The 27,553-nt window shown below is 41.7% G+C and overlaps 1 protein-coding gene across 1 annotated transcript in view; it reads right to left on the bottom strand.

Moving 5' to 3' along the window:
* UST (uronyl 2-sulfotransferase) overlaps positions 1 to 27,553 on the bottom strand; it is a 337,418-nt gene that overhangs the window by 49,907 nt on the left and 259,958 nt on the right. Inside the window, exon 5 of the mRNA XM_068231724.1 lies at positions 2,354 to 2,507. Coding sequence (XP_068087825.1) covers positions 2,354 to 2,507 — 154 coding nt within the window. The remainder of the gene's footprint in view (positions 1 to 2,353; positions 2,508 to 27,553) is intronic.

Genomic DNA, 27,553 nt, shown 5'->3' with positions numbered 1-27,553 from the left:
AGAACAGGTAGTGCACTCACATTTCATCTTAAAATCATGCGCATGTAATAAAAGTTATAGTCCAGACGTTCTCACCACCGCTGCTCTCTCATCTCCACCAGCGCTACGAGGCCACGCCCTACCGGTTTTGTCTTTAATGACTTATCAGGGGCCCCTGCGCTGGTGGAGACGCGAGAGCGGCGGTGGTGAGGACGTCTGGACTATAACTTTTATTACATGCGCATGATTTTAAGATGAAATGTGAGTGCACTACCTGTTAACTTTTTTATAAAAAGGTGGTATACTATGGCGATTTGTATTATGAAGGGAGAAGGCTCCATGTATGAAGTAGAGGAGGAGATTTGACCCCCATATACGCAAATAGCTGGTCTGTGATACGGTCAGCCACTCCATCTGGTGAGCTCGGAGCTGAATTATTACTGTATACACGGAAGCAGTTGTGTGACTACATGCTGGGTGCACGGTGGTTATGTTACACTGGTGGAGGAATGAAGTTTTAATCTAAAGGCAGTAGCACGCTATATATGCTATTTTTGTTTGAACAACACACAGGAAGAAGGCCAAGGGATTGTGAGGCTCATTTACTACACTAAGCTATATATGCTGATCGTAATTAATCAGCCATCCTATCTGGTGAGCGTGATACCAAGTGTTGTTTTGGATCTCATTACAAAGCGTATAAGTCTATGTGGACACTGGAAAATGGACTTTTGACCTTTTTTAAGGAACTGTAATTTCTGTTCTAGCTGGACTTTTTGTGAAGCTGGCAGCTGTACAGCGCTGCACTACACTAACTTGTGTACATCTAATCAGATATTTACTGAAAAATTCAAAAAAAATAGCTTAAAAATATTTTTGATCTTTCTATACAACGTAATCGATAATTTTTACCGAACAGCAGTAAAATTAATTTATTTAGTTAAATTGTGTATGGCCACATTTACACAATTTTCTGCCAAGGTTGAATGACATTATACAGATACAGTGGATTATCCTGTAAGCATCTCTAGTGAAACCCTGCAATGTGTTTTAGGCTTAGTAAACAATAATTAAATGAAACATTCAGTAAATGCTTAATAAAATACTTATTCTTTCTCTATGTTAATTTATAATGACTTACTAAATACCAGGTCAAAAGGTGTCTACTATATGAAAACATACAGAGTTTATTAAAAAAAAGGACATGGTAGTAAAGTTGATCGTACTCTCTCCTTGCAGTGATGGCTACTTGGTTGTAATCTAGTCCAGGGTCTCTATGGAGGTTATATGTTCTCTAAGGCTTTATTCACATCTAAAATCGAAATCGCTGACGCCAATAATGTTCGATTTTTTTAGCGTTTTTTCCCCCTCCCAGCGCTCCACTGCATGCTATGATTTTGCAGAGCGATTCCGTTTTTTTACTTCCTGACGTCAGTCAGGAAGTGAACTCTTTCACCCGGAAATGAATAAATACAATGTATTTATTCATAAAAGCACAAACGCAATCGCCGGATAAAGCAATTTGTGAGCATTTTGCGATTTTCTTATACCTTCCATTGTAGCAAAATCGCCTTGAAAATGGTACATGCAGCGCTTTGCTGAGCAGAAAGCGGCCGCACCGCGCTGATATGAACCATCCCATAAGGATTCATTGCACGAGTGATTTTAGGGCGTTTAAAAAATCGACGGCACTCAAAAAAAAAGAACCCGCAAAATACCCTAGGTGTGAACAAACCCTCAGTGCCTGTTTCTTCTGGGCACTCCAGTTTCCTCCAGATTCCAAAACATATAGATAAGTTCATTGGCTTTCCCCCTAAAAAAACCCTGGCCTTATTCTATGACTGTGAAATATGACTGTGGCAGGGATTAGGTTGTGAGCCCTTCTAACGGACAGTTTGTGACAAGGCTACATTCTCTGAAACGAAGATGTGGAAGATGTCAGCAATATATAAATACTGAACAAATAAAATTAAAAAGTTTATTCAGTATTATGCACCATGAATCACACTGCACAGATATTGCATAACATTGTGCTAGATACAGCAATAGTGACCTGCATACAGGATGTAAAACATCTTTCCATTGATGCCTGGTGCCATTGACACCAACAATGGCTTTTTACAGTTGATTACAAAAAATTAATAAACCACGATTTAACATATGCACATTAAAACTGCATAATGATGATAACAATATAGTCATACCATTCATATCACAATAAAGTGAAAAAAGCAGAAACTGTTCTGACTGAATTAAGAAATCAATCGAAACTTAAAGTTAAAACTTGTTGTGTGGGTACTGCTAAGGGGCTATATAATAAATATAAAGCAATAGATAGATCCAAACACTATACAGAACATACAACAAAACTTACCAGATACCTCTCCTCTTCCTTCATGCCTGGAGTACGGATCATGTGATTCTGTTCTCCTCTCCAGTCTCCAAACCGTCGGAAAAAATAATTGGAGAGGAAACGGTTGATTGGGTCTCGGATTATGTTAATGTACACTGGTTGCTCTGCTCCAAATCTGAAACATAAATGTACTAAGTTGAAGTAAGCTCAAAAGCTGGATTTATCTCACAAATACGTGAATGAGAAGTATAAATTGGAAATAGTAGAGTCAATAAATTTAAATGTGACACAATTACTCTTATTATTGTTATTATTACAATATTAATATTGGAGGAGCTTCTAAAGAGAACCATGCTAATAGCTTACCCACCCTGTCTCCATGTTCAAACATTCTCTGAGAAGTGCTAAAAATATTAATATTACGGTAAGTAATGATTTTTCCAATTAAATGTTATTGTATACCTCTTCCAGTTTATTATCCTTTACCTTAGCCTTTATTTCCATCTGCTTTCTAGCAAATACACGATCTTCTCAAAAAATTAGCATATTGTGATAAAGATTATTATTTTCTGTAGTGTACTGATAAACATTAGACTTTCATATATTTTAGATTCAACTACACACAACTGAAGTAGTTCAAGCCTTTTATTGTTTTAATATTGATGATTTTGGCATACAGCTCATGAAAACCCACATTTCCTATCTCATAAAATTAGCATATTTCATCCGACCAATAAAAGAAAAGTGTTTTTAAAACAAAAAAAAGTCAACCTTCAAATAATTATGTTCAGTTATGCACTCAATACTTGGTCCGGAATCCTTTTGCAGAAATGACTGCTTCAATGCGGCGTGGCATGGAGGCAATCAGCCTGTGGCACTGCTCAGGTGTTATGGAGGCCCAGGATGCTTCGATAGCGGCCTTAAGCTCATCCAGAGTGTTGGGTCTTGCGTCTCTCAACTTTCTCTTCACAATATCCCACAGATTCTCTATGGGGTTCAGGCCAGGAGAGTTGGCAGGCCAATTGAGCACAGTAATACCATGGTCAGTAAACCATTTTCCAGTGGTTTTGGCACTGAGAGCAGGTGCCAGGTCGTGCTGAAAAATGAAATCATCTCCATAAAGCTTTTCAGCAGATGGAAGCATGAAGTGCTCCAAAATCTCCTGATAGCTAGCTGCATTGACCCTGCCCTTGATAAAACACAGACAGTAGACCAACACCAGCAGCTGACATGGCACCCCAGACCATCACTGACTGTGGGTACTTGACACTGGACTTCAGGCATTTTGGCATTTCCCTCTCCCCAGTCTTCCTCCAGACTCTGGCACCTTGATTTCCGAATGACATGTAAAAGTTGCTATATCCGAAAAAAGTACTTTGGACCACTGACCAACAGTCCAGTGCTGCTTCTCTGTAGCCCAGGTCAGGTGCTTCTGCCGCTGTTTCTGGTTCAAAAGTGGGTTCATGCTTCCATCTGCTGAAAAGCTTTATGGAGATGAAGATTTCATTTTTCAGCACAACCTGGCACCTGCTCACAGTGCCAAAACCACTGGCAAATGGTTTACTGACCATCGTATTACTGTGCTCAATTGGCCTGCCAACTCTCCTGACCTGAACCCAATAGAGAATCTGTGGGATATTGGGAAGAGAAAGTTGAGAGACGCAAGACTCAACACTCTGGATGAGCTTAAGGCCGCTATCGAAGAATCCTGGGCCTCCATAACACCTGAGCACTGCCACAGGCTGATTGCCTCCATGCCACGCCGCATTGAAGCAGTCATTTCTGCAAAAGGATTCCCGACCAAGTATTGAGTGCATAACTGAACATAATTATTTGAAGGTTGACTTTTTGTGTTTTAAAAACACTTTTCTTTTATAGGTCGGATGAAATATGCTAATTTTTTGAGATAGGAAATTTAGGTTTTCATGAGCTGTATGCCAAAATCATCAATATTAAAACAATAAAAGGCTTGAACTACTTCAGTTGTGTGTATTTGAATCTAAAATATATGAAAGTATAATGTTTATCAGTACATTACAGAAAATAATGAACTTTATCCCAAAATGCTAATTTTTGGAGAAGATCCTGTATTATAGATGAGGTGAACTGCCTATAAGTTGTCTCAGACTGCAAGTGGGTCAGCAGAGTTTTCTTCAACCTCCTTGGTGGTAATTCCGAGCTAGGGTTAGGGTGAAAAACCGCAGCTCAGAGCAGTAATCCCGAACCTGTGCTCGGGGTAGGCGCTGGAGGCTGTATGCAGAGCATTGCGTGCAGCAGGCGCTTCAACATACCTCCCAGGGGTTCCCGACATCGGCCGGCATTCTTCTTCCACTCCTCCGAGGCTCTGCTACCCCCTAGTGAGATCGCCGGCTGTCGTCATGACGACAGCTGGCAATCTCACTTTAGGGTTGCAGCGCCACCCGGATGATGGAGGGATTGCTGGAGCCAGGGAGGTGAGTGATTGCTGGAACTGCTGCAGATCTCCCTGGCACCATGATTTTTTTTCCAGGTTTTAGGGTCTGAAAGGGTGCAAAAAATTGCACCGCTTTTAGACCCTAAAATCCAGAAAGAATCATACCGCCAAGGGGGTTAAGTTAGTCTTTTACGCCTACGTTTTTCTCCAAGGAGACAATTTTTCATTTTCCCTTTAAAATAACTTTTCAGCATTTTGCAATTGAAAAGGTACCCAAAAAGTAAGTAAAAAAGTACTGACACAATTATTTTGAGTATTTTTTTTTTTGCTTGAAAACTTAGGAGAAAAAGTGAATTGAATAGGGGCCAATATCAAAGAGTGAACTGAATAAGGGCCAATGATTGTTGCACTATTGTATGTTGTAACCAAAATCTTGAAAGGTGCCATTCTATCTCCACACGTCAAGTAAAAAATAAGTCTGGGCCCATTCAATGAAAACACTGATATCTTCAGGTAGCAATCATGAAGTGGATCGGAGACCATGTTGAAATCATCCATAACTAATATTCCAGCGTTAAACTTTAATCTCTTCTTGCAAAATGCTATAATTGCCTTGGGCAGATGCACAGCGACTAGTGATAGATTATTTCTCCCTATTTAGACGTACATAATAACATACCTGGGTGTATTCTCAAATGAAATAAAGATAAAGGAGTGCCTTTATGGTTTAGTACACTCAACCCTCTTGAATAATAGTAACATTTCATCCAGTGCATATGGTAAACTAGGCAGTTCCGAAACAAAGGTCTTGTACTACACAAGCTGTTTTTTCTCTGAAAATTGCACTTGAATGTCCTTTTTTATTCCATTACAACATTGGTAATTTTGAACATTATGGCTCTGTAAATTGATTTTTATAATTCTTAGCATAGTAAAAAAAAACTATAAAAAATACATTTAGAAATTGGCAGATAACTTAAACACACACATTCATATTACTGAACAGCTTAGAAACACTGTAGTTATAGTTGCAGAGAATGCTTACTGACCTTAACTGTGGATTTACATTTTTAATTAAAAAGTCATGACACTGTTCAAATTTATATTGAGAGATATTGAGAGTTTTTTTTTCTCTATATATGTGTTGCAAAAAATGCAACACTGCAGTTATTGCTGTTCTGATGCCTCATTTAAAGTGTAGGAACCAGGGCTGTGGAGTCGGTACAAAAATCATCCGGCTCCAACTCCCGATTCCTCAGTTTATGAAAATACCGACTCTAACTCCTCGACTCCGACTCCTTAGTCTTATACTTACCAGGGCTGTGGATTTGGTACAAAAATCATCCGACTCCTCAGTTTATGAAATCATCGACTTTCGGGTAACCAAAATTTCTCCGACTCCGACTCCTCGACTCCAACTCTGACTCCACAGCCCTGGTAGGAACAGTTTCCAACATTATTTACAAACCTATTCTATTTTACCCATGCACATGGTAAAATGTACATACACAGTAAATCAAACTTATTAAAGCCAAAATAACTTTTATTTCTCACCCCAAAATATTGGTCAGGTGACCTGTAGTCAGCTTGCTGAACCACTGTACATAGCTGACACAGGAGAGTTTAACAGCCAGCAGAAGGCAGCCATTCTCACTTTTTCAGACTTCTATTGTGGTGTGTAATTTCACCCCCCCCCCCCTCGACTGCTGTCTCAGTACCCCAGTGTTAGGCTGAATACTCACCTCACCATCCAGGAAGACGGATCCTAGCGACGTCCCACGATGACGACCACTCCCTGATCCATCTCGCTGCTGACGGGTATACGCGACGGCACAGGACGGGTGCAAATGAGCGTTCAACTGATCGCGGTACTTTGCGTGGAAGTCGTCGGGGATCTTAAAGTTCCGATTTGCCGTGACAGCTGTTATCACCACGCGCCATTAAGCATCGTTCACATAACTGCTCGCCTGTGCCCATGTCGCGAGATCGCAGAAACAATCACTCGTCACTCAAATCGCTGGTCATCATAAAAATCCAGTGGATCAAGGGAGATCTTTATCTTCATAAGGGTGCTATGTGCATGCAATCAGACACAAGCAGATTACACCCTGCAAGTGGTTCCTGACATTTTGTGACACTCCATAACTCTGGCGCACAGGTATCAAACCCAAGACCCATGGACTGAATGTGGCCTCCTTGCCCTTGAGAGCTCCAAATGCTGATCATTGTAAGCAGTAAAAGAATTATAGCATTCCGCCTTCCTGTCCAGAGGAGCACACAGACAGTATCTCTGAATGAAACATTGTCAGTTTCGGTGCAAGTTGTTGGAGTGCACGTTGGGGACCCAGACCCCCAACAAAATCAGTGTGGGGCCCCTTCTGGTATTCAAATCCCCCTGGTGGCTGGTAAACCCTCCCATCCCTCTGGGACTCTTTCTCCACATTGAGGAGTAGCAGTGTAATATATACCTGTAATACATACCTGCACCAGCAATGTGTTGTGTCTCTTCTGTTCTTCCTGGCAGTCACACGCTATGTGCTTCCACACCCCCTTCTACCAATCAAATGACATACTGCAGGTGCCAGAGGTATGCAGCATAGAGCATGTGGCTGTCAGGAAGATCAGAGTATACCTACATCAGTACTGCAGCATGTAAATAATAAATCGCTCTGTATAGTTACATCTCTTAGTTTGAGAATGTTTAATAAATGTTAAATCTTAGAAAAAAATTGCCTGAGACATAGACTATGTTATGATTGAGTTTGACACCCCTGCGCTAGAAAATAGAACAATATAAACTATTATATCTGCCAATGCCAAAACAAAGTGGATAAAAAGCCAGCCAATGCCTTTCAAGACCAATCAGTTGCTGCTAAAAGCATAAGTCAGTGGAAAGTGCCTAGTGTTTATTTTCAAGGCTTTCAGTGTAAAAATGCCTATACAGTACTTTCTTGTGACTTGCCCTTTCAGTGGCTAGTGGGGCAGATGGCCATCAGAACACAACACTTCAGATGCAGTTTATAGAGAATAATTGCAAAAAACAATCACATTTCACAATAGGCAATTTGATTTCAGCCAAACTGCTGGGACAGCTGTATAGATCCTTTTTTGTTACTGCAGTCACATTATAAAAGCTCAAAGACCTTCTCCAAGCAGCATAATATTGTACTGCACATTGTATTTCTCGTATTTGTATAATAGGCTGTCCGGCCCGTGGTTCCAAAACCACAAATAAGCACTGTGAATAATACAGGGTTGTGTGAATTAGTGAAGCAACCAGTTTTACTATAATTAGTGAAATCAAGTCTTCTACTGGGAAATAATGATTTTTTCTTTCAGCTGTAGTATGTAGATAATTGCTTATACGGGTCAGGACATCGATGAAATGTCTACAGGTTCTGTACATTGACTTTAGTATAAGACTGTCAACATTTCATTTGCAGGAACAAGTCTGGCTCAGGATACAGCTATTCAATTCTCAGTATTTACATTTAAAGAGAAATAATGTATCAGTTTCTAAAAATAAAATCATATCCCCATGTGAGGAAACTTCTACTTATTCCTGTGTTAAGTCTGGCCCTAGACGGTGGTAGGGACATTCGATGATGAGATTGCTTGAGGGGCAGTCGGTGATATGAATTATTCAGTGTTCTCTGTAAACTGGTGCAGAAAAATAGTAAGCGCCATATAAATATAACAATGTGCTGTGTGTATGTATGTATAAGGTACAGTTGCTATGTGTGTCCAGAATGAATTGATGCAGGCGACATAGTGAGGAAGAATCTCCCCAATGACACCGGCACAGCAGCAGAGGCAGACGTAAACCTCAGTATATGCAAAAACATTTCTGGACTTCGAATTTCATTTTCACCTAAAAGTTTATGACACGTTCAATCATAAATTTGTCAGCTTTCTTTAATATCATTAATGGCATCTCTATTAACTGAATAAGAATAGGATTTGTAATTTAAGCATATTAAATGTTGTTCTTTAACCACTTAACTACTGAGGGTTTTTTACCCTTCTGTACCAGAGCAATTTTCACCTTTCAGCGCTCCTTCCATTCATTCGCCTATAACTTTATTACTACTTATCAGAACAAAACGATTTTATGGGTAAAGTAGGAAAAAAATGGAAAATTTCATTATTTCTCAGTTTTTGGGCCATTGTAGTTTTAAAATAATACATGCTACCAGGCCTGAACGATTTTCGGTACCTGCTCTGCTCCGGCCAGTGTTGCTCCTGTGAGTCCCGATTCCCCCTCTGCTAAATTGTGCATAGAGCCGCTGTGAAGCAGCGGCAAGCTTTGCCCAGCAACGGTGGCCGCCCGGAAGTGACGTGATATCACTTCCTGTTACAGGCCCCAGCATTACTAGGTGAAACACTGGAGATCTAGTAGCCATGCGGGTCTACCTTCAGAATTCGGTAATCTCGTTCCAGGCTCACGCTCTCTTTCACTTCCACAATAGGTATCTTCACTTTACCCGGGTCTCCCTATTCTCCACAGCGTGTTTATTTCCTATCCCCTCCACTTTGCTATCTATAGGAGTTACTTTTCCCACGCTGATTCATTTAACCCTTTAGGGTTTTCTTTGGGTTAACACTCCTTTTCTACCTCATGCACGCAGCACTTTTTATGTACCTATTAGGTGACTATATGTTATCTACCTCAGACACTACACACTTTATATATCATGGCACTACATGTACTGTTCATGGTGTATTTGTTCATCCATCATAACCATGTCAAATGATTGTTGCATTTGTAATGGAATGAGCTTCTGATTATGTATTATTGTTTGACTGGCATATGGTGATTTTTGTTTTTGGACTGTTGCCAGCACCATGAATTATTCATTGCACTATACTCCTATTTTAATTGCTTTTATTGATCATTCAAGACACAATAAAGATTGATGATTTGTTAGTATACAGTGAGCGGTGCAGTGTTTTGGAGCATCCTTTGTTTCTTTGTTGCTAAAGGCAGTTGAGGCGGCCGATAATGACCGACTCAGTTGATTGTCAATCGTTTGGAAGGCAACCCCGACTTCCAACCCACAAGCGATCCGCCATAAGTATCAACTTACCCGAGAGCAGCCAACTTCTTTGAAGACTTTTTCTCCCATGCATGCGCCACTCCTTCGTTACTGGCTAAACTGTACTGCAACACCTATAGCTGGCTGACCTGTACTGGGGGCACTCATACTCACCATTGGAGTGCTGATCGATCGTTGTGTATCAAAAATCGTGAATCGAATCAAAATCGCAATTTCTGGCAGAAATCGTGCAATTCAATCTTTTCCTAAAATCATTCTGGCCTACATGCTACTGTAATTAAAACCCACACATTTTATTTGCCCATTTGTCCCGGTTATTGAAACATTTAAAATGTTTCCCTAGTACAATGTATGGCACCAATACTTTATTTGGAAATAAAGGGTGCATTATTTTTAAAATTTTGCATCCATCACTAATTTCAAGCCCATAATTTCATAAATAATATGAATATACCCTTTTGACATACATATTAAAAAAGTTCAGTCCCTAAGGTAACTATTTATGTATTTTTTTTATTTGTCATTTTTTTTATATGCATATCATTTATTTAGGTAACTATGGGAGAGGGTGGGAGGTAAGGGGTTAATTTTAAATGTAATGGTGGGTCTTTTTATAAAAAAAAATAAAAAATGAACGTAGGTGTAAATTTACTATTTGGCCACAAGATGTCCTCGCACATTATTTCCTATTACCGTACTATAAGTACGCTAAAAAGAAAGTAATGTATGGACGTGTTAATCAGGTAGTTACAATAATCCAGGTATCTCATTGATGTCGGCGAGCATTGACACAGGGACTTAGATACTTGAATGGGAACTGCGCTTCCATTCATTTATCTCCCAACTAATGGGCAGTGGTGAGTGTACCCATGCGGGGCGAGCGGCTGCCATCTGCAGCCATTGACAAATATCTACGTCCCTAAGCAGGAACTGCGGGACATAGATATACCGTCGCAAACCACATAAGTGGTTAAGGAGGAACTGCAGTGAAAATCCTGTCAATTTAAAAAGTGCTTAATTTTTACAATAATTACTTATAAATGATTTAGTCAGTGATTGCCCATAGTAAAATCTTTCCTGTCCCTGATTTAAATTCTGAAATGTATCACATGGCAAATTTTTTACTGCTGGCAGATGATTTCTATGGAAGGAGATGCTGCATTTTTGGCAGCTGTAAACAGTTGTTCTTTCCCACAATGCAACAAGGCTCCAACAGTGTGATGTCAGTACCTAGGTGCTGACATCACACTGTGGGAGAGGTTTCACAGAGCCCCCTGATGATATGTTTGAGAAAAGGTAAAGATTTCTCATGGGAAAAGGGGTCTCAGCTACTGATTGAGATAAAGTTTAATCCTTGGTTACAGTTCATCTTTAAATGATTTTCAAATCTTTTGAATATCCTGCAAACTCTCTGACTAATATCTGAAAATTATTCTTAGTGGTGTTTTCTACTACCTGCATTTTGCAATGCGATTCCGATTACTATCAGATCACAAAATGCTAGGTACTCACTTCTGATGGAAACTGCACAGTGGTGTTTTCTGTCAGGATCGGTGTCAGCGAACAGAGAGAATCTGATTATTGGGGATCTGCAGTATCACCAACAATACAGATATCACCTGATTATTGATGATCTGCAGAATCACCAATAATACAAGTGAAACTAACCTCCAACACCTAACACAGTAAATAACAATAACGACAGCAATAATTCGTAAGATCGTGGAAATATCCACCACACGGTAATTCCTCAGAGGTGTGGTTACCTCTGAATGGGAACCCCGTGTGTGAGATCCTCAAACCCAGCAAAGAGAGGAATCTCAGCCCCAGGCAGTAATCGTCTGCTGGGGCAGGCGTCTCGGAGAGACAAGCCTCAGAGATAACCCTTCAGTGGGAGACGTTCCACTAAAGGGAGAAAGGTCAGACAAGCGGAGGTTCGGCAACAGAGAAGGCGGCAGCAGTACAGAAACGGAAAGCTGATTCAGAGTCGGTAAACAGGCAGGGTCGGCAACTTGAATCAGATAGGCAGAAGTACAAGAGCGTTTAGAGTAAAGAGTAGTCAGGGATAGCCAGAGTCAAAACACAGGTAAATATACAATACAATCCTAATCTAAGGTGTGACGTCCTTGGTATCAACATCTAGGAAACTGAGCTAAGGTCTGAGCGCTAACATGGATGTAGTCACGACAGCAGACAACTTGCTACTGACAAGCAAGTCCTATATGTAGAAAGAGAGCTGCCCAGCGCCGCCCCAGAGCCCCAGTCAATCACCAGAGCAGAGGGAGTCAGCTGACTGGCCTGGTCAGCTGACTCCCCATCTAGAGGCATAAAGATCCTGCCTCCTCGCGTGTGCATCATGCGGAGGGTAAGGGCCGGCAAAGGGGACCCCACAGGAAGCAACTGCGCGGCGGAGTCCGCCGAGCATGCGGACTCTGCCATCCGCACTGCCCCGCTCGGCGGCACACCGGCGGTGAGAGCCTGGGAAGCGGAGCCCGCTGCCACATGCATACTGGCAGCGGGTCCGCTATCCCTTACATTTTCATTACAATTTTCAATCACAATTGTCATGCCTGCTGCATTTTGTGCGCGCTAGTCTCCTAAACAAAGTATAGGAGTATAGGAGAATCACATAGCAACTACACCCCTACGTGATTTTTCCAAGATTCAGCAAATCAAAATATTTTCCTGCCTTTTTTCTCTCTCATTGGAAATCACAAATGCGCTGCATTCCAGTTGGATCACAACAGAATCGCAGTATTAGAAATATAAACGCAATTGGATTTCTAAGGGGGAAAAGAGCCCTTATAGAAGCTTAGTAGCTCAAAAATAATGAACCAGTAGGGTGGATAAAAGAGTAACTGGGTTCCGTCTGGGAGAAGTTGTTCATCTTAACAAAACAGGTGCCATAGAAACCTCTGACAAAAGTGCAGGTAAACTCAGGCCAAGAACCTGTTTTTGGGTGATCTTTCAAAGGAGATTTAATCAACCATAACACGTGTTTGAATTGAATGGCAATAATTGACATCACTTGGAAGATATCTTTATTTGATGCTTTGTGGTATTCTTTTTTATGCTTGTCTTTGCTCTTTTCAAACAAAGACAGCATTTGCAATCTAATTATTACCCATAGTCAGTGTCTGTCTATATTTCTCTATTGATTTGTACATGACAAATGGGAGAAGAGCAGCTTGTTCCTTCTGGAAAGCAATATGAAATATTCTTCATATTTAATCAATGAGCGGAGATCTTCACAAGACAGCAGTACGATACATGCAGAATACTCACATACAGCATTGCACTGCACAGCATACAGTATGTTTTTTCATGGAAGGGAATGTGTCTGACAAAACCAAAATTACAAAAACTGCAAATAAACATAAATTAAATAGTTTGGGAAGGTCATGACATTCCCACTTTCCCAGGCTATTAAAGTAAGCATTTAAACACATTAGAATGTGCCAAAGATTTCTGGTATCACATTCTATAATTGCTGAGCTTTTCTTTTCACTCCTCGGTTAAGTGTGACACTCCTGATTACATTTTTCCAAGCAGTATCAGGCATCTCTTATGCAATTTAACACTTTGGGTGTAAAAGCCCATGCAGTACATATTGGATGTAACCTTGCTTATTTTCAAACATGCTCTTTTATCATTTGTCCTCTTGTTTTTTTATTTGTTGTTATAAAGTCACAGTACATGATTCATGCCTAGCTATGCTAGATTGAAGAGGACATGTCATTTTAAAAAAATGAACGCAAGTGCAGACAAGGCTTGATGCTGCACACACATACACAGATCAACAACGTGTTCTGAGCTTTCCTCTGCTTGCTTGGCAGGGACACTTGAAATCAAGTCCAGCTGCTTATAAATTGAACTTTGCGCATGTGAATCAAATCATTTCTCAGGAAGAATGTTCCTAAAGAGACCCTGTCTTTTCTCACACATTTTACTGATTTCAGTTTTTCTATATATATAGGTTCTAGCTTAGTTTTGCAGCACCTGTCTAATACATACAGTATCATTGCTGTGAGCACATACTGCTAAAACTGTTGCAGCTGAGATGGCACAGGGGTTTAATGCCATTCTGTTATCACCCCTAATATATTAAAACAAGAAGAAATATTTGTTTACATAATAAGAAGTGTGATAAAATTCTAGAAGTACTGCAAGTGCTAATCATTTATTACTTTTGTATGGGCAATGTGGGTTGGGAAAAAGACTGAGGAAATTTAAGGATGTGTGGTGTACAGTATGTACTGTTAGGGTGGCCACTAACGGTCCAATTTCTAGCGAAAAATCGTTCAAGCGATCAGAAATTCTGATTGGATTGGTTGTAAATAATCTCCATTGGTGGACACAATCGATTATGAACGAGTGAAAAAAATGTCGCCCGAATGAATTTTCGTCGAACGAAAATTTGGATTTTCTTGGTGGTCGTGATAGATAGAAAGCAAGGATTGGTTAGTTGATGGTGTAGTGAACGATTTTTCGTCCGATCAGAATTTCTGATCGCTCGAACGATTTTTCGCTAGAAATTGGACAGTTAGTGGCCACCTTTACAAAGACCTGAATCTATCTAGTTTTGTTATAAGGGTATAAGGAAAGAGGGGGGCGGGGCTCATTGCAGTTAACCCAAAGGTGGTGTGCTATGGGTTTACTAGATACATATGAAAGTAGGGGAGAAAAGCTCATCCATATATGAAGCACCACTCCATTTGTTTCGAAAAATGTATCAACATATGTATTCATTCATTATCATATTGGAAAGAAAACATAGACCATAACATTTAAAAGCACTAGAACATATGCTCTCCAGTGCCAGCATTAATAGAACCAATGTAAATGTATATCATCAATAGTAATTCTGATCTGGTACCACTGTGTTCAGATGAGAACACACTGTGCCTGGAAACAATACAATGCTATCCAATAATTAGGTGCAAAAATGTGCTATCTGTTTACAAAAAACTGCAATAACATTATATAAACCACTAATCACATGGCACAAGGTAACCATATACATATCAGACCAAACAATACTGGTTCTCTAGTGATGGGCTTCCGAGTAGGAAGCCACTCGAAGTCGTGATTAAAATTAGGCTTAATTGGCTCAGGTGTGCGGCTGGGAAAAAGGGGGTTACTTACCCATAAGTCCGTTGTCTTCTATGCGTCCAAACCTCTTGCACGCGTCCTACTGGACGAAGACTCACTATTGTGCACTTCCTCCTTGAAGGAGGAAGTACGCGGTAGTGAGTCTTGCAACGCGTCCAATAGGACACGTGCAGGACGTTTTGAACGCATAGAAGACAACGGACTTATTGGTAAGGAACCCCCGCACACCTGAGGCAATTAAGCCTCATTTTAATCACCAAGTCTAGTGGCTTCCTACTCGGAAGCCCATCGCTGGTTCTGACAACACAGTGGCACATTTGCAATTTGTTTTTTCTCCAGAGTTTTCTCCAAGGTGATATTTTTAAATTTGTCAATAAAATTCCCTTTAAGCCACCAGAAAGCAATACTCAAAAAAGTTATTTTAAAAAGAAGATGAAAAATTACCTCCAAGGACAAAACTCACGAAATAAAGTGAATTGCATATGGTCCCTTGTGTTTTCATTTGAACACAACAGTGTGTCACAAATAGACAGTGGTACCAGATCATTATTATTATTGACGATATACATTTACATTGGTTCTATTCATGCTGGCACTGAAGGGCATATGTTTTTAGATATTTCAAATGTTATGGTCTATGTTTTCTTTCCAATATGATAACAAATGAATAAATATTTAGATTTTTGATATTTTGATGTAGGATGCGCCCGGCTGCACGCATCCTACAGTGCGCAACCACGGCCAGGAGCGCTCTGTGCAAGCACATGATGTCACGATGATGCGTGTGCAGAGCGCTCCCGCACGCGGTTGCGGGCTGTAGGACGCGCACAGCCAGGCCAGAGCAGGCACAGTGATGTCTGACCTAGGCGACCTGGAAGAGGGTGCCGGAGGGCATTTAGAGGCAGAATGGAGAACGAGGGGAGCGGTGAGCATCAGGACAGCTCACCATAAATGCCTGCTCCCCATTTCTCATATTGATTTTGGCTATGGTATACTTTAATAGTGCAAGTGTCACTAAAAAGCTATTATATTTGTTATTTTTTGGGACTGATTATATCTCTTGTTTTTGTCAATGAGGCATAATATGTTGGTTGTTTATTTAAAGGGAACCTAAACTGAGAAGGATATGGATTGTTCCTTTTAAAATAATACCAGTTGCCTGACTCTCCTGCTGATCCTGTGTCTCTAATACGTTTAGCCACAGCCCCTCAACAAGCATGCAGATCAGGTGCTCTGACTGAAGTCAGACTGGATTAGCTGCATGCTTGTTTCAGGTGTGTGATTCAACTACTACTACAACCAAAGAGATCAGCAGGAAGCCAGGCAACTGGTATTATTTAAAAGGAAACATCTATATCGCTCTCAGTTAAGGTTCCCTTTAACAATAATAATGTTGAAAATGGCAATAATATAATTGCAAATCTGCTTGAGGGTTTGTTTATGGTATTTTTTGTGTTCCTGAGTAGAAATATCTCTCCTAGGAATTGACATTCCCTTACAGTGTGTTCTTATCCCTAGGCTCCAATTCTCTTTTCATTAAGTCATCACAGTAGTCCTGCCCCATTAACCCATTAAACAGAACCTGTAGCTATCAGCATGGCATGTACGTAACGCGCCTCTTCCAAATTGTATTGGCAATAGTTGAGCTGTGGCTTGCTTGTGATTGCATCTCTAACTCAGTCTTCCTGGCTAATGCTAATCCTTGCACTTGTGAGACTTGTTTGCCGAGCAAATGGTTGACACGCTGGAGATAAAACAATGTGGTCATAACTAGAAAGAAATTCAACTGTTTCCAAACATATGGGGAAAAGGATGATGTGCAGGGTAAATACATGCCCTGCTAATAGGGAGTAGTGACAAGTGCAGTTTCAGCTGTACACTGAAGACCTTTCATTGATTTTTAGCCTGTGACATGACTAAAGGTGATTATGGATGAAGACTGTATCTAAATTACACTTTCAAGTCTTTATGTGTGGCCAAACAAAGGTTATTGCTGTATAGAGTTCCCATTTTTTCAGTACATACACTGCTAATGGTCAAAGAGGCATTTACAATTGTGCTGAAAAAAATCAATGCAAATGCAGACAATACTTTTCTTTAACCCCTTTATAACATTACTATAGTAGATTAATGACTTGTAGGCAGATCTTTGTTCTGAAAGTCCATTAATCTATGTCTAACTAATGTTTCCCTGCAGTCACTGACAGCTCTGGGAGACCAAGAGCTTTGGAAAACAGCCAATTAGGGCAGCTCTGTGAATGTAGCTCTCTGACTGGCTGACAGTCATATAACAAGCTAATCATGTGACAAACTTGTATGAATGCAGGCTTGCCACTCTGCATATATTTATTTCTGCTTGATTTGATGTAAGCAGAAAGAAACTGCGTGTAAGAAACAGCACAATCAGTTTTTGAAAATTGCTAAATAAAATATAAATAAAATATGTTTTTACAAAAAAGAAAAAATATAAATATTATCTAAAAAAAAAAAGTAAAAAATCTCAATTAACTGATTAAGGTCTAGAGTTTGTTTTTACCTTATGAACCACAGCATGTATACCACTCATGATTCAGCAATAGCTTTATCACTACTTATTACAACTACCAGATTTTTCGGACCTTAAGATGCTCCTGACCATAAGACACACATAGGTTTAGAGGACAAAAACCAGGGGGAAAATGTATACTAAACCTAGAGCATCCGTGGTGAAGGGACGCCTTGTGGATTATACCCCCTTTGTACCTCATGCCCCCTTGTACCTCTTGTGTCTCCCTGTGTCCTCCTCTGTCCCCATTGTGTCTTCCTGTGTCCCCATGTGTCCACCTCTGTCCTCCTTGTGTCCTCCTCTATGCCCCTTCGTGTCCGCCTGTGTCCTCCGTTTGTCCCCCCCATTTCCTCCTCTGCATGGGCACAGTACAGGGAGTCCCCGACACTGCGGCCGGTTGGAGGTTCGTATTGGCAGGCATTCACAAGTCAGGAACTCCCTGCAGTTGGGTGAGTCTTATAGTCCAAAAAATACAGTATAATTTTATTTTGGATAAAATTAGACTTTCTTTGGGCTGTGTTTCTTCCAATAAATATTGTATTATTTAAGCATTTGAAAGGGAGCACATGATTACATCTTCGCCAATTTTACTTTTTGACCCATTGAAGCTCAAAGCCACTAATTTTATTCAGCTATATATCACAATATTTAGATTAGGGAGATGGTGCAAGTATTGGACTTCAGCGTGTTATGCCCTGACTGGTCCTGTGTTGATTCCCTACAGGTACAAGCCAGCACACTCCCGGTGTTTATTAACAGCTACAAACTTATATTCATGTCCTTGTGCCATAACTCAATGGTAAAAAGGACCAAAGTTTACAAATCTATGAAATATTTTGCTGCTCCGTTTTGCCATGTTCAAAATCCTAGCAGCTATAAGAAAAACTAAAATAAAAACTACTGAGAATGGGTTAATACAGCTATAAATGTTGGCCAGACTTGTTTCCCTATCCAGTTGATGAAGAGCATATCAATACAGCTATAGTTAGATAAAGAACTGGAAATGAAAGTTAGGGGTTATGGCTATTGTTTACTCATTCTATTGACCAGACGTATTGAACACATGCGGGCAACGAATAAAACATTTTTTGTACTATAATTTTTCTATTTAATTTAATTTATCAATAACAGCATAAACAGCTTAAATCATGTATTTTATATGGGTTTCCCCCAACAGCAATCCTTTTGTATTCTGAATGTTAATAGTAAATCCTCTTATCTTAGACCACTCACATATTTATGTGAAAATACTGCCATAGATTGACATACATTATAAATTAGGGCATTTATTATACAGTAAAATATAGCTCCTCCGTTATCATTCGTGCCAGGCTCTGAAGAGCTTTGGCAGCATAATTTATTAGCTTACCTGAAGGATGTTTGATGAGTTTTGCCTGATACTGGCCATCTTTAGGCAATTGCCAGTTTGATAAATACACAAGCCAGGTTTGTGATAATATGTGTTGTGCTTTGCATGTTGCTAGAGAAAAGGAAGATGGCAAAAGAAATTTTGTGACAAAAAAAATATCCACAAAACTATAAGGGCAATGCCCCGTTTACACCTAATCAGTTGTTCTCAGTTATAACTGAAAGAAAACTGATTTTCAAAGTAATGCCTATGTTTTTTCTATGGTGCCTTTCACACTTAACACGTTTTAACTGAAATCTTTTTCACAATGCACTGCTATGGAAGAAACGCACACCAACGGGTACTAACTCATACTAACGCACACCAACTGAATGTAAATGGGCCGTTAAGGCTCGGTTCCCACTTGCGTAGAAAACGTACCTGTTCGGTACATTTTGTACACGTCCACTCAACGCAGGAAGCAGATCCTAATGTTAAAAAATAGTTTATAACACTAGCTAAAAAAAAAACCTAAGTAAAATACGTACCGTTGAGGCAAATGGAACGCAGAGTCCCGACTGGCTATGTATTTTAAGACAAATGGATGCGTTGCCCATAGTCACCTATAGTGCAATGCATTCGCCTTCCGGATGCAAACGTGACGTGAAAACAGAGCAGAGCAGAAACTGAACTGGTCCCTCCACTCTGATCCAAACAGGTCAAAACTCGTGCACTGCAGATGGGAACCAAGCCTAAGTATAAATGATTAGGTTACCTGTTTTAGAACTAAATAGGCAGACAGCTAAATATTCAACTATAACATGTCATATGGGGAAATTCTTTACTGTATTGCCAAAATAGTTGTACTTTTTTTTTCCGCTACTGCTGGTGTTTTTCAGCAACACTACATATCCAGCATGAGCAGTTTTGTGACCTCTCCCTACTTCCACTCTGCAGGTGAGCAACACAGACTGGCCAAAGCTCCTCCTTGTTGATAAAAAGTATGTTGAGTGGACAATGTAGAACAGCAGAATATGTATGCGTCATAATTTTGTAAACCTGTAGTATCAAACAGCAGTCAATATAAGATGTGAGCTTTCTGGCAGGGGGGCACTTAGGAATGCCTCCTCCTCTCATGCCACACAGCAACCTGTGACCATGTGAAATGCTCAGGCACTGCCATGTATTTGCCTGATGCATATGTAAAACTTAACCAGGAGGGGGCGATATCTTGTATATTAATGTTGTAGGTTGCAACAGTAAATAATGATCCTGATTGATGTATGTTTTGTTGCTCACTAGAGATTCAGGGTCTGAGCCCACCAATACATTTGTGTCTGACCGCTTTTCAGCATCTGTAACCAGATCAGCATTGATCTAGCGGACAAAAGTGGACACAAAAGCATCAGTGGGCTCAGGCCTTCACTGTCAAAAATAAATAAACAAATAAATCTAAATCGGATCATAAATCTGACAATAGAATACAATTGTCTAAATAGGAGTTGAGAGCTTATGTTGTTTAATAAATACCTCTAGGAGTGAAAAACCTTGACTATTGCTTCCTTAGTGTGGACTTTCTGATTCTGTGCATTAAGAATGTGGGGGATAAATGTCAAGGCACTTTTCTTCCTAGGGGATTGGGCCACCAGGCTGCTACATTTATTATCAGATTCATATAATGTACCTTTATACCTCATTAAGGGCTGGTTCAGACGGACGCTTGTGCAGCGTTTACCGCCAGCGTTCGGGGCTTGGCGTTAAACGCTCCCATTCAAGTGAATGGGAGCGTTTGTACCAAGCTTTCACGCGTGTTTACACCAACGTGGCGTTCGGGTCCCGATTTTCCCTGGCGTTCAAGGAGCCCCTGGAAGCTACATGTAGCTTCCAGGGGCGGTTAACCGCGACGGGTAATGTCCCCCTAGGGGAAGAAAAAACGCGACCGCATCCAAACGCAACGCGAGCGCTGCTGAAAGCCCGAACGCATCACCACCGCGACGCCAACGAACGCAACGCCTCCGAACGTCCGTCTGAACCAGCCCTTAATCATTAAGACAAAACGATTCTGTCCCTTTATCTCCTGTAACTGTACCTTCTGCACTGAACAATGATGACTTTTGCTTAGTTTGTAAAACATATATTTTCTACTAGGCACTGTAGCAGGGCCTTTCATTCTTTCTCCCAGTGGGAAATTCTAAAGGGTTGCTGACAGAACTCCTGAATGGTGTTACAGTAGGATGGATTGAAAATAAGCAGCAGCAAGCAAGATGACAAAAGACTAGAAGAACAGAAGATAAAGAGAACAGAACTGGAAACAAGTATTTGGATGAAAATGCTGGAATTAGAAAGAAGGGTGGTTTCTGCTTTATACAGGTGCCACCTGAAATGCAATAATGCCTTCCCGCCCATTAGATTGACTGTTTACCTAAAGTCACTACGTAGATGTCACTATAGGCATCCAGCCTTACCCAAACTTGCTCTTTTTCTGCCACCTTTTGAAAGGGAGTGGGAGAAGCAGACTTACACAGTCTGTATGCATGTTAGATTAGTGTGTCTCTGTACAATTAACAAGCTGACACATCATTGCATTCCAGCGGTACTGGAGATGTGTTTAGCTTTCAATGACAATAAAGGGATGATTTGCATAATCAGCAGTGATGCATTGTGGTCAACCTGAATAATTGCAAATGCCTTCTGTTTTAACCACTTAAGGACTGCAGTCATAAAACCCCTTAAGGACCAGAGCCTTTTTTTCCATTCGGACCACTGCAGCTTTCACGGTTTATTGCTCAGTCATACAACCTACCACCTAAATGAATTCTACCTCCTTTTCTTGTCACTAATACAGCTTTCTTTCGGTGCTATTTGATTGCTGCTGCGAGTTTTAGTTTTTATTATATTCATCAAAAAAGACATGAATTTTGTCAAAAAAATGACTTTTTTAACTTTCTGTGCTGACATTTTTCAAATAAAGTAAAATTTCCTATACATTTGAGCGCGAAAGTTATTCTGCTACATGTCTTTGATAAAAAAAAACCCATTCAGTGTATATTTATTGGATTGGGTAAAAGTTATAGCGTTTACAAACTATGGTGCCAAAAGTGAATTTTCCCATTTTCAAGCATCTCTGACTTTTCTGCGCACCTGTCAGGTTTCATGAGGGGCTAAAATTCCAGGATAGTACAAATCCCCCCCAAATGACCCCATTTTGGAAAGAAGACATCCCAAAGTATTCAGTGAGAGGCATGGTGAGTTCATAGAAGATTTTATTTTTTGTCACAAGTTAGCGGAAAATGACACTTTGTAACAAAAAAACAAAAAAAAAAAAGTTTCCATTTCTTCTAACTTGCGACAAAAAAAAATGAAATCTGCCACGGACTCACTATGCTACTCTCTGAATACCTTGAAGTGTCTACTTTCCAAAATGGGGTCATTTGTGGGGTGTGTTCACTGTCCTGGCATTTTGGGGGGTGCCTAATTGTAAGCACCCCTGTAAAGCCTAAAGATGCTCATTGGACTTTGGGCCCCTTAGCGCAGTTAGGCTGCAAAAAAGTGCCACACATGTGGTATTGCCGTACTCAGGAGAAGTAGTATAATGTGTTTTGGGGTGTATTTTTACACATACCCATGCTGGGTGGGAGAAATATCTCCATAAATGACAATTGTTTTCTTTTTTTAACACACAATTGTCAATTTATAGAGATATTTCTCCCACTCAGCATGGGTATGTGGAAAAATACACCCCAAAACACATTATACTACTTCTCCTGAGTACGGCGATACCACATGTGTGGCACTTTTTTGCACCCGAACTGCGCTAAGGGGCCCAAAGTCCAATGAGTACCTTTAGGATTTCACAGGTCATTTTGAGAAATTTCGTTTCAAGACTGCTCCTCACGGTTTAGGGCCCCTAAAATGCCAGGACAGTATAGGAATCCCACAAATTACCCCATTTTAGAAAGAAGACACCCCAAGGTATTCCATTAGGAGGATGGTGAGTTCATAGAAGATTTTTTTTTTTTGTCACAAGTTAGCGGAAATTGATTTTAATTGTTTTTTTTCACAAAGTGTCATTTTCTGCTAACTTGTGACAAAAATAAAATCTTCTATGAACTCACCATACTCCTAACGGAATACCTTGGGGTGTCTTCTTTCTAAAATGGGGTCATTTGTGGGGTTCCTATACTGCCCTGGCATTTTAGGGGCCCTAAACCGTGAGGAGTAGTCTTGAAACCAAATGTCGCAAAATGACCTGTGAAATCCTAAAGGTACTCATTGGACTTTGGGCCCCTTAGCGCACTTAGGGTGCAAGAAAGTGCCACACATGTGGTACCGCCGTACTCAGGAGAAGTATTATAATGTGTTTTGGGGTGTATTTTTACACATACAGATGCTAGGTGGGAGAAATATCTCTGTAAATGACAATTATTTGATTTTTTTTACACACAATTGTCCATTTACAGAGAGATTTGTCCCACCCAGCATGGGTATGTATAAAAATACACCTCAAAACACATTATACTACTTCTTCTGAGTACGGCGATACCACATGTGTGACACTTTTTTGCAACCTAGGTGCGCTAAGGGGCCTAACGTCCTATTCACAGGTCATTTTGAGGCATTTGGATTCTAGACTACTCCTCACGGTTTAGGGCCCCTAAAATGCCAGGGCAGTATAGGAACCCCACAAGTGACCCCATTTTAGAATGAAGACACCCCAAGGTATTCCGTTAGGGGTATGGTGAGTTCATAGAAGATTTTTTTTTTGTCACAAGTTAGCGGAAAATGACACTTTGTGAAAAAAAAAAACAATACATATCAATTTCCGCTAACTTGTGACAAAAAATAAAATCTTCTATGAACTCACCATACTCCTAACGGAATACCTTGGGGTGTCTTCTTTCTAGAATGGGGTCATTTGTGGGGTTCCAATACTGCCCTGGCATTTTAGGGGCCCTAAACCGTGAGTAGTCGTCTTGAACCCAAATGTCTCAAAATGACCTGTGAAATCCTAAAGGTACTCATTGGACTTTGGGCCCCTTAGCACAGTTAGGCTGCAAAAAAGTGTCACACATGTGGTATCGCCGTACTCAGAAGAAGTAGTATAATGTGTTTTGTGGTGTATTTTTACATATAACCATGCTGGGTGGGAGAAATATCTCTGTAAATGACACATTTTTGATTTTTTTTTACACACAATTGTCCATTTACAGAGAGATTTCTCCCACCCAGCATGGGTATGTGTAAAAATACACCACAAAACACATTATACTACTTCTCCTGAGTATGGCGATACTACATGTGTGACACTTTTTTGCAGCCTAGGTGCGCTAAGGGGCCCAACGTCCTATTCACAGGTCATTTTGAGGCATTTGTTTTCTAGACTACTCCCCACGGTTTAGGGCCCCTAAAATGCCAGGGCAGTATAGGAACCCCACAAGTGACCAAATTTTAGAAAGACGACACCCCAAGGTATTCCGTTAGGGGTATGGTGAGTTCATAGAAGATTTTATTTTTTGTCACAAGTTAGTGAAAAATGACACTTTGTGAAAAAAACAATAAAAATCCAATTTCCGCTAACTTTTGACAAAAAATAAAATCTTCTATGAACTCATCATACACCTAACAGAATTCCTTGGGGTGTCTTCTTTCTAAAATGGGGTCACTTGTGGGGTTCCTATACTGCCCTGGCATTTTACGGGCCCAAAACTGTGAGTAGTCTGGAAACCAAATTTCTCCAAATGACTGTTCAGGGGTATAAGCATCTGCAAATTTTGATGACAGGTGGTCTATGAGAGGGCAAATTTTGTGGAAACGGTCATAAGCAGGGTGGCCTCTTAGATGACAGGATGTATTGGGCCTGATCTGATGGATAGGAGTGCTAGGGGGGTGACAGGAGGTGATTGATGGGTGTCTCAGGGGGCAGTTAGAGGGGAAAATAGATGCAATCAATGCACTGGGGAGGTGATCGGAAGGGGGTCTGAGGGGGATCTGAGGGTTTGGCCGAGTGATCAGGAGCCCACACGGGGCAAATTAGGGCCTGATCTGATGGGTAGGTGTGCTAGGGGGTGACAGGAGGTGATTTATGGGTGTCTCAAGGTGTGATTAGAGGGGGGAAATAGATGCAAGCAATGCACTAGCGAGGTGATCAGGGCTGGGGTCTGAGGGCGTTCTGAGGTGTGGGCGGGTGATTGGGTGCCCGCAAGGGGCAGATTAGGGTCTAATCTGATGGGTAACAGTGACAGGTGGTGATAGGGGGTGATTGATGGGTAATTAGTGGGTGTTTAGAGGAGAGAAGAGATGTAAACACTGCACTTGGGAGGTGATCTGATGTCGGATCTGCGGGCGATCTATTGGTGTGGGTGGGTGATCAGATTGCCCGCAAGGGGCAGGTTAGGGGCTGATTGATGGGTGGCAGTGACAGGGGGTGATTGATGGGTGGCAGTGACAGGGGGTGATTGATGGGTGATTGACAGGTGATCAGTGGGTTATTACAGGGAATAACAGATGTAAATATTGCACTGGCGAATTGATAAGGGGGGGGTCTGAGGGCAATCTGAGCGTGTGGGCGGGTGATTGGGTGCCCGCAAGGGGCAGATTAGGGTCTAATCTGATGGGTAACAGTGACAGGTGGTGATAGGGGGTGATTGATGGGTAATTAGTGGGTGTTTAGAGGAGAGAATAGATGTAAACACTGAGCTTGGGAGGTGATCTGATGTCGGATCTGCGGGCGATCTATTGGTGTGGGTGGGTGATCAGATTGCCCGCAAGGGGCAGGTTAGGGGCTGATTGATGGGTGGCAGTGACAGGGGGTGATTGATGGGTGGCAGTGACAGGGGGTGATTGACAGGTGATCAGTGGGTTATTACAGGGAAGAACGGATGTAAATAATGCACTGGCGAATCGATAAGGGGGGGGGGGGGGGTTGAGGGCAATCTGAGTGTGTGGGCGGGCGATTGGGTGCCCGCAAGGGTCTAATCTGATGGGTAACAGTGACAGGTGGTGATAGGGGGTGATTGATGGGTGATTGATGGGTAATTAGTGGGTGTTTAGAGGAGAGAATAGATGTAAACAATGGATTTGGGAGGTGATCTGATGTCGGATCTGCGGGCGATCTATTGGTGTGGGTGGGTGATCAGATTGCCCGCAAGGGGCAGGTTAGGGGCTGATTGATGGGTGGCAGTGACAGGGGGTGATTGACGGGTGATTGACAGGTGATTGACAGGTGATTGACAGGTGATTGACAGTTGATCAGGGGGGATAGATGCATACAGTACACAGGGGGGGGGAGGGTCTGGGGGGGTCTGGGGAGAATCTGAGGGGTGGGGGGGTGATCAGGAGGGAGCAGGGGGCAGTTTAGGGACTAAAAAAAAAAATAGCGTTGACAGATAGTGACAGGGAGTGATTGATTGGTGATTAGGGGGGTGATTGTGTGCAAATGGTGGTCTGGGGGGTGGGCAGGGGGGGGGGGTCTGAGGGGTACTGTGGGCGATCAGGGGGCAGGGGGGGGCAGATCAGTGTGTTTGGGTGCAGACTAGGGTGGCTGCAGCCTGCCCTGGTGGTCCCTCGGACACTGGGACCACCAGGGCAGGAGGCAGCCTGTATAATACACTTTGTATACATTACAAAGTGTATTATACACTTTGTAGCGGCGATCGCGGGGTTAACAACCCGCCGGCGCTTCCGATTGGCCGGCGGGTTGACGTTGCGGGTGGGCGGAGCCTATTGCCGGTGGATGCGCGCGCATCCCAGCGCGCGATCCCCGGCCAGAGAGTGCCCCAGGACCTGACGCCAATCTGCGTTACGTGGTCCTGGGGCTGCCACTTTGCCGCCGCCAATATGAAGTAGGCGGTCGGCAAGTGGTTAAAGGGGTTCTCTGGTATGTTTATAAAAGCTAAAACATTTATTCACCAGTTCTGTTTTAAAAAAAATTGCAGCTACCATACTACTGTACTAATGTACTTTACTCCAAGATAATGTAACCACTTCACTGTTAATGTTCTCAAAATTTCTCAATAAAAACTATTGAAACAGAAAAAGCTAAAACTGACACTTACCTGGGGCTTCTATCGGCCCCCTGCAGCTGTAATGTCCCACGCTGTCCTCCTCTGATGCTCCGTTCCCCAACGCAGGTAACCTGCTATTTATTTGTTTAACTAGACGAATAGAACTGCGGCTGCACCGCCGCGCATGTGCTTGCTACCGCGTGTCATCGGGGAGCTTACCGCGCAGGAGCCCGTGCAGTAAGCTCCCGATGACACGCACGGGAGCGAGCACAAGCGCGGCCAAGGGCGCGCAGCCGCAGTTCTATTCATGTAGTTAGACAAATAATTAGCAGGTTACCAGCGGCGGGGAACGGAGCATCAGAGGAGGACGGTGTGGGACATTACAGCTGCAGGGGGCCGATAGAAGCCCCAGGTAAGTGTCAGTTTTAGCTTTTTTTAATCATACCAGGGAACCCCTTTAAGAAGACAAATTTCTGTTTTGTAAGAAGCAGAGCTCTGTCTCTGGGCTTCCCATATCAGCTGTAGAGGGAAGAGGCTAGGCTCCTAAAAGGCCTGAGATGAGAGGAACAGAAGTGTAGACCAGGCACTCAGTGAGACCAGTTCACTCCTCTCTCTGTATCTTCCTGCCTAATTCCTCTGCATTCAAGCCGCTCTCTCGAGCATGGAAAGCAAATTCAATTCATAAATCCAACAGCAGAGATGAAGGAAATAATGTTTTTTAGGGCAAAGCAAAAACACCTTGA

The sequence above is a fragment of the Hyperolius riggenbachi genome, chromosome 4, assembly GCF_040937935.1.
Source record: "Hyperolius riggenbachi isolate aHypRig1 chromosome 4, aHypRig1.pri, whole genome shotgun sequence".
NCBI lineage: Eukaryota > Metazoa > Chordata > Amphibia > Anura > Hyperoliidae > Hyperolius > Hyperolius riggenbachi.
Note: the sequence above shows the minus strand (reverse complement) of the source record. Positions and strands in the feature narration are given on the sequence as shown.